This window comes from Boleophthalmus pectinirostris, unplaced genomic scaffold (assembly GCF_026225935.1).
Source record: "Boleophthalmus pectinirostris isolate CB_2022bp ecotype Guang Dong unplaced genomic scaffold, ASM2622593v1 HiC_scaffold_13, whole genome shotgun sequence".
NCBI lineage: Eukaryota > Metazoa > Chordata > Actinopteri > Gobiiformes > Gobiidae > Boleophthalmus > Boleophthalmus pectinirostris.
Window position 1 is genome coordinate 9,668,803 of NW_026571036.1, and position 13,073 is coordinate 9,681,875.

Consider the following 13,073-nt stretch of genomic DNA (forward strand, 5'->3'; position numbering starts at 1 on the left):
CCCACCGAAAACCATGTGTATAAAGATTCGGGTCTATTTAACGGAAGTCTCTTTCAATTTCCCTGCGTCAGAGAGCAGAGGGATAACGCTTCGGTCTCATTTTAACCAAGAAAAAGCCACAAAAAAAGAAACAAGGTACGTCCATTTTCACAAAATTTGATTTCCTCGTAGTGTAACGTGTGTCAGGTCTGTTTGTTGATGTTAGAAATTCATCCGATCGCGAATAACAAACGTCCTATTCGCGTTTTAATGTCGATTCTGAGCGAAACAAACGTCAATTAGCAGGTGTTTTTACTATTACTCCTGTTTTGTTAACATTACGTGCAATCTACAATTAATGAGGTGTTAAAATCATCACGGGGAGATTGGGGATGCGGCATTGCAGCAGGGTGGACAGGATAGGTTTACAGCCCATCAATTGTAATGTGGTCGATCACGTATTTAACTCAATCCATCTTCCTCTTCATACATAAATTACGCATGTTAAAAATGTCAATCGTGCTCCTTTTTTAATGTTTAAAGCGTTTAAATCTGACTAAACGACCAAGATCTATAATATGACTGAAAATTGTGGCGTGTTGTTTTTCACGCTGCTTCCAAAATGGCTATACATGTCAATAATTGTGGTATAATCTCCCCTTTTTTATATATTTCTAAATGTGTAGCCTGGCCCTTATTCTGGATGTCAGGCACGTTATGCAACCTCGTGACTGTGCTAACCTTCAGAAACACGCGGCCTGTACTGAGTCAGAATCGTGTTTTGCCTCCACATCGCGTATTATTCACGTCAATAATCGTACAGTCCGTTTGGTGATGTTTTTAATCCTCATACCGGCGTTTTTACTTTCATTTCTGATCCTCAAACACGTGCCCCGGACTCCATTGTCTGCTTCTTTACGCCATGTTGGAGCGAGGCCACTTCCGCCTGTCGCTGTAGAACCGGTTTATTAGCGCTTTGGGACACTGTAGGGAGTAATACTTGGACTACAAAACTCTCATAGTAGTGCTTGGTTACAATTATCTTTAGACGTGGACAAACTTTATTGATTCATTTGGACATAATTATATAAATTAGGGGTGTAACAGTAACCTAAATATCGTGATATTAAGTCAAGTGTCTCAATAATATCGTGGGCCATCACAATGAATCCCAAGTTTCTTTGGTTAAATTTATTGTTATGTTGCTGTAATAGCTTAAAAAACAGAGGGAACTACATTGACCATGATCCTTTGCTCTGTTTTGGTGCAAACTACATGAAGAAATAGTAGTTCTAAGCACTTTTAAATATTAGTTTTTTGCATTAAATCTTGTCAAGGCATTTTAAGAGGAAAAAGTAGCATATTCTGTTTTGTTAGCCTCCAAAAAATATTGCAATAAATATCGTACTGTGAGATTTGGATATTGTTACATCCCAAATTTAAATGTACAAGTCAAAATAAAATAGTAAAATAATCAAATATAAAATCTCTTACTGTGACCTCTTGTATAAAGCTGACAGTGCAACAATAATATGATAATTGACAGGACATAGGGTTATTCGTTACATTAGGCTGAGTTGTACAGTTGTAGGGAGCATTATCTGTTACATAAAAAACTTAGATCAGGTGCAGTGCAGGTGGCGTTCATCATACAGAACTGTTTAAAGTGAAGATTTTTGTTCTAATCCATCTGAATTGTGGGACTCTTGTTGACAGATGCCTGCCGATGAAGCAATGGAGCCTGAGACCTTTGCCTTCCAGGCTGAGATCGCACAGCTCATGTCCCTCATTATCAACACCTTTTATTCCAACAAGGAGATCTTTCTCAGGGAGCTCATCTCCAACGCCTCTGACGTGAGTTTTTTTCAGCATTACAGCCAAATTGCCTACTTGTTTTTGTAATGATCTAATGTTATGTTTTTTAGGCTTTGGACAAAATCCGTTATGAAAGCTTAACGGACCCAGCCAAGTTGGACTCTGGTAAAGATCTTAAAATTGAAATCATCCCCGACAAAGAAGAGAAGACCCTCACAATTATTGACACTGGGATTGGAATGACCAAAGCGGACCTCATCAACAACCTGGGAACTATCGCCAAGTCGGGCACCAAGGCCTTCATGGAGGCTCTGCAGGTACAGTAGACTCTCAATTCAGAGTCCACGTGAGAATACACCAGGGGTTGTACATTTTGTCCTAAGTCTCTGTCTCTTCTCAGGCTGGGGCAGACATCTCCATGATCGGGCAGTTCGGAGTGGGTTTCTACTCCGCCTACCTGGTAGCCGAGAAGGTGTCTGTGCTGTCCAAACACAATGACGACGAGGCGTACCTCTGGTCCTCCTCAGCTGGGGGCTCCTTCACCATCCAACCTGGTATGTACAGAACCTCTGATGCCTTGCAGACTAACATTGTGATTTGTGCATTCAGAATTGTAGCTGACTAATTTTCTGTGTCCTCTTTGGTCCAGTTTCAGGAACAGAGTCCATTGAACGTGGAACAAAGATCATTCTGCATCTGAAGGAGGACCAGATGGAGTATGTTGAGGAGAAGAGAATCAAAGAGATCGTCAAGAAGCACTCGCAATTCATTGGCTACCCCATCACCCTCTATGTAAGTGGTTTCTACTGGCGGGCTAGTTTTAGGAAGCAGGACACGACTGATCCTGAATCTTGGTATTAAGAATTGGAACGTTTTAATTGCCAATAGAAAGGCCACAATAATGCATGTAGAACTCAAGCTGGTTAACATTATAATGGGCTTAGATTAGACTTTTTACAAAACAAAACAAAAAAATGTGCCCAGTTCTTATGTATGTTCATTTTTGTTTTCAATTAAGACTAATGTGGAATTTGTCTGACTCAAGACATTTCCCGATTTCATATTTTGGATCCTTTTTCTTGTTGGGATAAATTAAAACGCCAACATCCACATTTGCCTTTTTATAATTCCAGTCTGAACAACCTGATACCCTTTTGTCAACCGCCCACTATTCACCTACTTCTGACACTGCGTGGTGAACCGCCTGACGTTTGATTTTTCTCAACAGGTGCAGAAGGAGCGTGAAAAGGAGGTGAGTGACGACGAGGCAGAGGAGGAGAAGGAGGGGGAGGGGGAGGAGAAGGAGGGAGAGGAGGGAGACGCTCCCAAGATCGAGGACGTTGCCGACGACGAGTCTGGGGACAAGAAGAAGAAAAAGAAGATCAAGGAACGCTACACCGACCAGGAGGAGCTGAACAAGACCAAGCCCATCTGGACCCGCAACCCAGACGACATCACCAACGAGGAGTACGGAGAGTTCTACAAGAGCCTCACCAACGACTGGGAGGACCATCTGGCTGTGAAGGTGAGCAGGACAGCAGAGGGTGGATTGAGGATTTTATATTGTGGGATTTAGTCCAATGAGTTTCATTTGGTCTTCCGATAATTTTTAGTTTTTTTTCATACCTGACAGTTTTGACTGATCACTAGCGTTCTTCCTCCTTAGCAATCAAAACTCAAGTATGAAAACAAACTCTTGGTCTGAAAAAAGAACCTAATAACATATTGTGGGTTCTTGACTTTCGTGGGGGCTCCCTACATATTAAACTTGTTTTTTTTTGTTTTCTCCCTCAAATGTAGCAAGTTTAAGGGTTTATTAGAAATGATCAGGTTTCATTTTTGAATTTACTTTAGAGAGAAATTAATTTGGGAAATATGATTTACAATTTAAAACTACAAATTCTGTGGGCATATGGTAATCATTATATTGGGACATTAAAGCCATGGCATTTTCTTGAACTTGGAATGGATAATTTGGCCTGTGTGGGCTGGGAATCACGGGATCCCTTAGTTTCATATGATACACAATACATAACACATGACTCAAAAATATGATAATATCACAATACAGCAACACGTGATAATCAATATATTGCGCATGATACCCCCATGTTGCTGTTTTGTAAGAACTAAAATCATTTTTGCAATAATATTTCATTAAATATGATTTTCTTTTAACTAAATGAGTAACAAAATTGCTAAGATGCCAAAAAATACTTGTTTATACTTTTGTAGTGAAGGCCTGTGCTCAAATGATCAAAATGAGCAGAGTAACAGACTTGTACTTGAACTGATTGAATAAGCAGAATCTCACAAATACATGACTGGAAGAACGACTCATTTGAACATTTAGTTGCCATAAGTACTGACAAAAAATAAAATAAAATCTTGTGTTCCTTTTTGTCAGCACTTCTCCGTTGAGGGCCAGCTGGAGTTCCGCGCCCTGCTCTTCATCCCCCGCCGCGCTCCCTTCGACCTGTTCGAAAACAAGAAAAAGAAGAACAACATTAAACTGTACGTGCGCCGAGTCTTCATCATGGACAACTGCGAGGAGCTCATCCCAGAGTACCTCAGTGAGTGGAGCCAACAAACTAGATGTTCAACCAAAAAAAGACTTCTGCGGTTTGTACGTGAACTCGGCTTTTTCCTTTTCTTAGATTTCGTCCGTGGCGTGGTGGACTCAGAGGACCTGCCCCTGAACATCTCAAGAGAAATGCTGCAGCAGAGCAAGATTCTGAAGGTGATCCGCAAGAACATCGTCAAGAAGTGCCTGGAGCTGTTCGCCGAGCTCTCAGAGGACAAGGACAACTACAGCAAGTTCTACGAGGCCTTCTCCAAGAACATCAAGGTACGGCCTCAGCTGTTAGGAGTCAAACGGAAATTATGTAATGTAGTATGGGCAAAAATTTGTAACATTTGGATAACTTAAACTAAAATTAAGCTTCATCATGTCCCTCTTGCATAAAATTACAGTGACTTGCAAATACAGCCAAATTTAACAGCACAAATCATCTCGCCTGTTGTAGATCCAACTAAATCTGTTCCTCCTGGTCAGATTTTGTTAAAATATAACTCATTTTAGTCCAACAGAGCCTCAGACAGAACAGTGCGTACAGTTATCACTCACCCAGAGAACGTTGATAACAAAAGCTGCAAAGTATCAACTTTGTTTGGAACAATTACGGCCTCCAAATGGTAAATCTTGTAGCTGTTTGTTTCTTGTTCGTTGACGGCCTTGTCCCTCCACAGCTGGGCATCCACGAGGACTCTCAGAACCGTAAGAAGCTGTCTGAGCTGCTGCGTTACCACAGCTCTCAGTCCGGAGACGAGATGACCTCCCTGAACGAGTACCTGACCCGCATGAAGGAGAACCAGAACTCCATCTACTACATCACAGGTCAGTCTGACGCACAGCTTGATTTACAAACCTATTTTTTGCAATAACTCAACATCACAACTGCAGTCGCTTCACAAAATCTGCAGGGCTCTTGTCAGTGTTTTTATAGACTAATCTGTCAGTGGAGTCTTGGACGTTTAGATTTTTTGTAAAGTCAATTAATCATTTCACAGGACATATCAAAATGTCTTCGACTACAGCCTTAATGTGTCTTTTAAATGAGTTTTCTTTCCTAAAATCCAATATCTATATGAACTGGCCAATTTTTGTAAGTCTTTTCTTGTCCCGACCATCTAGGGACTAATACATTATTTATGATTGGGACAGTGCATATTAATGAACATCTGCTATAATCTGACATTTATGCCACAATTACAAAGTTGTTAACCGTTCTGTACATTTTTAGCTACACAAATGACAAGAGGGTTAATGAAAATCTGTAAAGGTTTTCTAAATATTAATCGTTTAAAAAGACTAACCCAAATGCCTTAAGTGTTAGTCACAATCTGTATTCAGGGCGATGGTGTAATGATGTGAACGACATTAACCTTGATGCTGCTTTCAGGTGAGAGCAAAGACCAGGTGGCCAACTCCGCGTTCGTGGAGCGTGTGCGCAAGCGCGGCTTCGAGGTGCTGTACATGACGGAGCCCATCGACGAGTACTGCATCCAACAGCTCAAGGAGTTCGACGGCAAGAACCTGGTGTCCGTGACCAAGGAGGGTCTGGAGCTGCCGGAGAACGAGGAGGAGAAGAAAAAGATGGAGGAGGACAAGGCCAAGTTTGAGAACCTGTGCAAACTCATGAAGGAGATCCTCGACAAGAAAGTGGAGAAGGTACGTGCACGAGACTGAAAACGAGTTGATGTGAAGTTAAACCTGATTTTTCAAATGTTCAATTAAGCCACCAATTACCAGATGTTAAAGAAATGCACTGTACTTCTTTAATTTTTGGTAAGGCTGTTTTAAAAATGATTCGATACTTATCTATTCCTTAGTACTGAAATCGCATTTGAAACTCATGTGGTGAATATTAAACTGAATACAACTGATTTCACAGGGCTGGTCATAGATTTGTTCTGGTGAGTTTAAAGTAAGCCTCGTTTCGGTGATCTGCATTGTCTGGAGAAGTGAAGTTTTGAGATGACGTCTACTAGTGACTGCCCACCCCTGGTTCAGAAAGTAAATTTCCCATAATTTTTCTCAGCTGGTTAGGTATGAGCAAGCTTTCAACATTTTTTCCAGGAAAGTCCATGTGGTTACTAATCCCTGTTTATTCAGAAACAGACTTTAAATTCAAGATTTTGTGGCAAAGTTAAAACATTTTGACTTTTAATGTGCTGAACTTTTAAATTTTTCTCAAGTGTATGGGGATAAGTTAATGGGAATTTTATTTCTGGAACCAGGGCAGGCTTCGGAGTGAGTTAGACTGTTGAGCATGTGAGCTCTTAAACTTTAGTAAAATGGTCCAAAAGGCTAATAACTATAAAACTCTTGCTAAATAAAGTGTTCACTAACATCGTGTGTGACATGGTTTTAAAACTGACAAGTCATGTATAAATTACTGTATGTTTTTTTTTTTTTTTTTTTTTTTTTTAGATATTTGGAATGGTTTGGCTTTTTTGTTTATAAAAGTTGCTGTGACCTGTAACAATTATATTTTTTAATTGCGTTCTTTACTAACTGGTTTGACCTGCTCAATCTTTCAAATCATCTCCTCACCGTTGGCCTCTCCCTCTCCACACAGGTGACAGTCTCCAACCGTCTGGTCTCCTCCCCATGCTGCATCGTCACGTCCACCTACGGCTGGACGGCCAACATGGAGCGCATCATGAAGGCCCAGGCCCTGCGTGACAACTCCACCATGGGCTACATGATGGCCAAGAAGCACTTAGAGATCAACCCCGACCACCCCATCATGGAGACGCTGAGGCAGAAGGCCGAGGCGGACAAGAACGACAAAGCTGTAAAGGATCTGGTCATCCTGCTCTTTGAGACTGCGCTCCTCTCCTCCGGCTTCTCCCTGGACGACCCCCAGACCCACTCCAACCGCATCTACCGCATGATCAAACTCGGACTGGGTAAGGGCTACACACGGCGCTCAGATGGTGGGCAATCTTATTAGGACGCGTTTTTTATTCTAATATCGGTATTGGAGCTAAATAAATGTTGCATAAAAATCTAGAACAGTCCACAACCAACTGTCAAAACTATTACTTATCTAAACATAGTCTTTAAGATGGTGAAATCCCTGGTAGTTTAGCCAGTTTGCAGCTCAAATATAGAAAAATGTCAGCTCCTATGCCTCATGTAGTTCAACATACACACCAACTCTGCTCCTATCCTCTGGGGTTATAGAATAGTTTTGTGCACTTCTGAATACGACCCACATTTTGCTCTAGATTCACACTGTAACCCTGTGTCCTGTGCAGGTATCGACGATGACGACATGCCCACAGAAGACACCCCCTCCGCCGCCGTCCCTGACGAGATCCCACCACTGGAGGGCGACCTGGAGGAGGATGCTTCTCGTATGGAGGAGGTCGACTAAACCCCGCCCCCCCGTCAGACATAACTGTTCTATTCACATTCTACATAAGTCATTCCTTTTTTTGTGATGGACCAATGTTGGAGCGTTCTCTGGACCATACGCACTGTTTGGCTGTAAAGTTCATTTGTTTTACCCTGCTGTTGCACTGAGTTTTAAGCTGGAGCGGCGGAGGAGGAGATGGAGAAGGTACATTCCAGATGAGAGGGCAGTCTGCTCACGTGCTACACCGCCCGCTGCATGGAGGACTGGTCATTGGCCTGAGCCCAGGCACTGTCTGTATCAAGTCTTTGTTTTGCAGAAAATTAAAAGATCTAATACCCTTACACTTCTGACTTCTCTTTACTATTACAAGACTGAAAAACTATGAGGTACCTGGAGGGGTACACAGGGGAACTTGAAATGCACAACTGTGAATGTTTAGTGCAGTTAAAAGGGGGGGAAAAAACTCATAATTTTGTGACACTTGAAGGCCTAGCTTTCTTCCAGTCAAATTGTGTTTAAACTGCATTTGTAAACTCTTGCGTGGTACTTGATAACTTGGACTGATGTTAACATTGTCCACTAGATGGAGCTGTGACTTCATAGATTACTTCTAAAGCCTTGACTGCCGATGCTGCTATGACACAAAAAAAAAAAATGTTTATCAATCATCAGCTGCAAATGGAATATGGGTTTATAATTAAGAGCTGTAAAGTGCTAATGCTTACCGTACATTTGTGGAGTCCCCAGTGTAGAGCTGAAACCATTTGTACGGTGAGAAGTGCAGTGGTGCAGTGTCACTTTACTGGAAATGATCTATTATGTGCAGTGACTCATAACATCAGAGGTATTCTAATATACAGAGAGTTCCATGACTAAATTAATTCAAAGAAGCTGATTACATTATATTTCGGTATGTTCTAAGGTGTATAAAATACCCAAATATGAAAAGCACAACACAATATTTTAAGTGGTAAGTCTTGACACAAATCACCATTACAGGATTACTGACATAAAATTACTAAAAGGCGCATTGTAGTTTTTCCAGTGTGTTAGAGGAATTGTCTTTCTGTGCTGTGCCAACCCCCACACACTGCCAGCTCACTCCTTATCTTAACCTAATTCATCAGAGGTATAATACTCCCTACAATGGAAGTATAAGCAGCCTACACCACACTGCAATGAGCAATACTAATAATACTGATCCAGCGTTAGAAGTCCAGACTCAAATCTTATCTCATATTGTTTGTTTGCGTTTCAGATTTCACTGTATCTCCACAAAGACAAGTAGGTGACCAGGCCAAGTTACAAGTCAGATCTGTGAAGAGGCCAGGCTTGTATATTTTATCGAACGAAACTCAAAAATCTGCTCGTGTGAAAAGCGTTTTTTCAGCTGCATTCTTTCAGTTACTCTGTTTTGACACAATAGTGGAAGTATTGAGGTTCAGATGTACAGTGAGCCTACATGAGGGCAGCAGCTGTGGTCTGTGGTAGTGGAAACAAACACTGTTTTTGGTTCCTGTGAGAACAAAAGTGTTGGTGGAAAGAGATGACACAGCTTCAGACGCTGGTGAATTATTCAGGTCATGAAACTTTTAGATGCAAAATGAAGCTGTTGCATCTCAGTCTATTGTAAAGTGTGATTATGTGTTTGTCACATTCCCTTTTTCATTCATTAATTTGATCACTAGACCGGGTGAGATTACTAGAGACTTATTAAAAACTAAAATAAAAGCATGTTTTTTGGGGTTTTTTTTTTATTTTTTATATGATTGTGTTTATTGCTTTGAACTATAGAAAAACGTGTCCTCACAGTGAATACATGCTTGCATCTCCACAAACCTGACTCTTATATGGCCCTCTTCCTCCTTTTTTTCAATGGAGCTGCTTTTTCTTTTAACTAAAACCTTTAAATCTCTCTATCTCCGTAGAGAAAGTTCCATAGTGTGGCTTTAATCGGGCAGAAAATGTGCCACCTCCAGAAAAGTACATTACATTACATATTGAAGTAATAGTTTAAAAATGTACTTTTAGAGTCAAGATCAAGGATATACTTTTTTTTTTTTTTTAAAGATAAAATATTTCACATATGTCCAGAACTAAAGTGTAATATGTAGTTATTTGGATTTAAAATTAAAAAAAAGATCAGATTTTAGTTCAAAAGAAGCCATTTCTACACATTATTATTGGTAAATCTAGTTTTTAAGCAGGCAGAAAGAAAAAGACATCTTTCTTATTTGGTAAAGGTGTAGATTGTGAATTTATTTCATCTCACGATAACACTAGAATTTAAAGTTGAGATCAAACTGATGTAAAGTTTGTGGAATGTGTTGTTGTCTTTTACTCAAGTACTTGTTTGGATCTACGTTTGGAGGTTCTGAGTCAACCAAATGTACAGACACCCCACCCTCACCGTTTCCACTGCTACAGTAACAGTGAGTGTGAAGGTCCTAAAGGTCAAAGGGCACGGGGGAGTCAAAACACGACCTGAAAACCGTTCAGTCGATTCCATGACATGTCTGCGACCGCACCATTACAGACATAAAGTCCACGATACAACTACTATCACTACTTTTATTGCTAATAGTAGTGCTCTTATTACTAACGCCAACAAATGAGTGCGTATCCCGGTTATGAGTCTTATCCTGGTTATGACAGTGTTCTGGTTTTAGCGTTTACGTGCGCTCAGAGAAACCAGGATACTCATATTTTTGTGCACGTGCTTCATCAGAGTGTCATGGATATTTGCAATGGTTTCTATGGTAACTATGGCACAGATATGGCAAGGAGCTAAACATGTAGAAACTTGGCACTCTTAGGGCTTTTTACGAGGTTTCTAACAACAAAAAAGAAGACATACATTCAAGTAAGAACATGAAATTGTGGAGCTTTGACACAACTTCAGTAAAAGTTGTTTTAAACAGTTGAAAAATACAACACAGTGTCACAGAGTCAGTTTAGTTCAAGAGTTGTGTTGATCTACCACAGAGGTGAGCTTGGGGTTAAAAGGCTGCTGTATTAAAAAGTAGACAGCTTTATTTTGTTTATAAGTATAACATATTATTACTCAAAGCTCGGAGTAAAGCCACTGCTCGAGAGGAACCAGTTGAGGTGGCTTGGGCGTGTCCCACCGGAAGGAGGCCCCGGGTAAGACCTTGGACACGGTGGAGGAACTGTGTCTCTGGGCTGGCTTGGGAACGCCTTGGGGTCCCCTCTGAGGAGCTGGAGGAAGTGTTTGGGGTGAAGGAAGTCTGGGGGATCTTTGCTTAGACTGCTTCCCCTGTGACCCAGCCCCGGATAAGCGGAAGAAAATGGATGGATGGATATTATCATTTAAAAAGTCCTGGTAGATGTTTGTGTCGTTTTGGGAAAATAACTGCTCCTACTGTTTTTGTTACTTGAGTTCGCACATGCTCAGTACAGCACCGGTTTTGAGAAATCAGGATACTGCGTCTACATGCCACAGTATCAGTTTCTCATAATCGGGATACTGGTTTATCCAGGAGACTGAAACCAGGATACTGCGTGTGCATGGACACTCACATAACCAGGATCCTCAAAAAAACAGATCATGACCGGGATACTTGAGCGTACTCTGACGACTTGTTGCTGGGTTTCAGACGTCACAACATTCTATTGACCAATATTATTTAATAAAGATGGGAGTAAAATTAATATTGTTAAAAAGCAACTGTTTTTTGTTGTACTATAGTCAAAAATAGAAATGATCAGGTACAACATTTGTGAATTTCCCTTTTGAAATTTATGGCAATGTCCAGTGTTTTAAATATGTAAATGTCTCTTATGCTCTATTTGGCACTATCATTGCGAAAACCACCAATATTTGTATGAACAGTATTAACAAGCTTCCCACTCTTTTTCACTGACAACATTTCAAAACTTTCCCATGACTTTTCATGACCTGAAGTGAATTTTCCATGACTTTACAGCACCTACATGTGTAGAATTCATCAGAATTTTAGGGTTAAATGTGAAATGTTAACTCTTTCCACTCACCTTAGGGTTTGGTTTTATAGTTTTTTTAACATTCAAAATACTGTCAGTGCATTTATTGTCGTCTCTTTTAAACAAAAGACGCATACGTTCGGAAATAAACATAATAGCCTAATGAAAAGTTGTGTGAAAGAGATGCTAAAATTCCATGACTTTTCCAAAACTTTCATAGAATTTTTACAAATTTCTATAACTTTTCTAGGATTTCCATGACCGCGGGAACCCTGAATCGATCTCTACATGTATGTCTATGATGGAATGTTCAGCAGCTACCTTGGTCACACAGTTAACAAAACAGTTTTCTCAAATATTAAAGGTGCACTATGTAACTTTTTGGTTGACGGTCTGTTATGACTCTTGACCTGGGCTCGTCTCGCCTTGTGCTCGTACTGGTGTCCGCTCATTTTGTGCCTTACATTTCACAAATCCAAATCTGCAAGCGGAGATCCCAACTCCTCTTGCTTGATCTTAAAACTACTTGCAAAATAACTAAGCACTAGACTAAAAAAAATAGGGATTATTAACAATAAAATTACAATAAAATCACTTTCAACAGCAAAACACACTGTCTATAGGAATATCAGATACTGGGAGAACCTCTATATTGGAAATTTGTGAGGAGTAAAACAAGTAGCACAACCCCAGCAGACAAACCTCCTCCAGTGGTGCAGTCCCAAAAGGTCAAGGGTCGCAGACAGGGGCTTGTGGTTTCAGAGCAGACATCACGACACCTTCACAGACGACCTTGAGAGTGCGTAGGAATTAGACATAAAGAAGGGCTATGTGTGAAAACGCTGATAGCAGGGTGGTGGCAGGGAAATACCCAACGTTAATGTCAACTTGTACAATTATGTGTTTTGAAATTGACAAACGGTTTTAAAGTGACAATAGTTTATAACTTTCTGGAGGCGTGAAGTCAAGAAATTCTGTGGAAATGCAAAGTTAAAACAGTAATTCCAAACATTCTCGATGTAGATAGATAAGTCTTATGCCATACTCTGGAAGATTATAGCTAAAGGCACATTTCCAACAAACACGCAGGCCAAATAAGAGTCAGGTTTGTGGAGATGCAAGCCTGCTCACAATACATTTTGGTCATTCCACGCCAAATCTCCGAATACCCCCCTCAACCTGAGCTGTGTGTGTCTGTGAATGATGTACATTAATGCAAACACCACATTTTTAAACAAATTTTGTGAAAATAAGACAGAACACCATCACAAATTTTGGAAATGTTAAAAACAGACATCTAGTCTTTCTAAAATGGTCCACTTTATGTTGGTGGGTGCTGTCATTTTTTTGGTATAACATGGTAAAGATGGCACCAACTTTTTTTTTTTT

General features: G+C 40.4%; 1 protein-coding gene across 1 annotated transcript; it reads left to right on the plus strand.

Moving 5' to 3' along the window:
• On the plus strand, positions 1 to 8,062 carry hsp90ab1 (heat shock protein 90, alpha (cytosolic), class B member 1). Its single transcript, XM_020929311.2, has 12 exons — positions 1 to 135; positions 1,696 to 1,833; positions 1,905 to 2,111; positions 2,195 to 2,348; positions 2,444 to 2,586; positions 3,023 to 3,319; positions 4,202 to 4,367; positions 4,452 to 4,642; positions 5,044 to 5,191; positions 5,757 to 6,025; positions 6,936 to 7,269; positions 7,621 to 8,062. Exons 2-12 carry the CDS (start codon positions 1,696 to 1,698, stop codon positions 7,737 to 7,739), a joined length of 2,166 nt encoding a protein of 721 aa, XP_020784970.1. The 5' UTR covers positions 1 to 135; the 3' UTR covers positions 7,740 to 8,062.
• The last annotated feature ends 5,011 nt before the right edge of the window (positions 8,063 to 13,073 follow it).

Excerpts from the sequence above, each read along its gene's own strand:
- hsp90ab1 (XM_020929311.2), top strand. The coding sequence starts at position 1,696 with ATGCCTGCCGATGAAGCAATGGAGCCTGAGACCTTTGCCTTCCAGGCT. Across the intron at positions 4,368-4,451 it reads GCTCATCCCAGAGTACCTCA|ATTTCGTCCGTGGCGTGGTG; the intron begins GTGAGTGGAGCC and ends TCCTTTTCTTAG. Across the intron at positions 4,643-5,043 it reads CCTTCTCCAAGAACATCAAG|CTGGGCATCCACGAGGACTC; the intron begins GTACGGCCTCAG and ends GTCCCTCCACAG.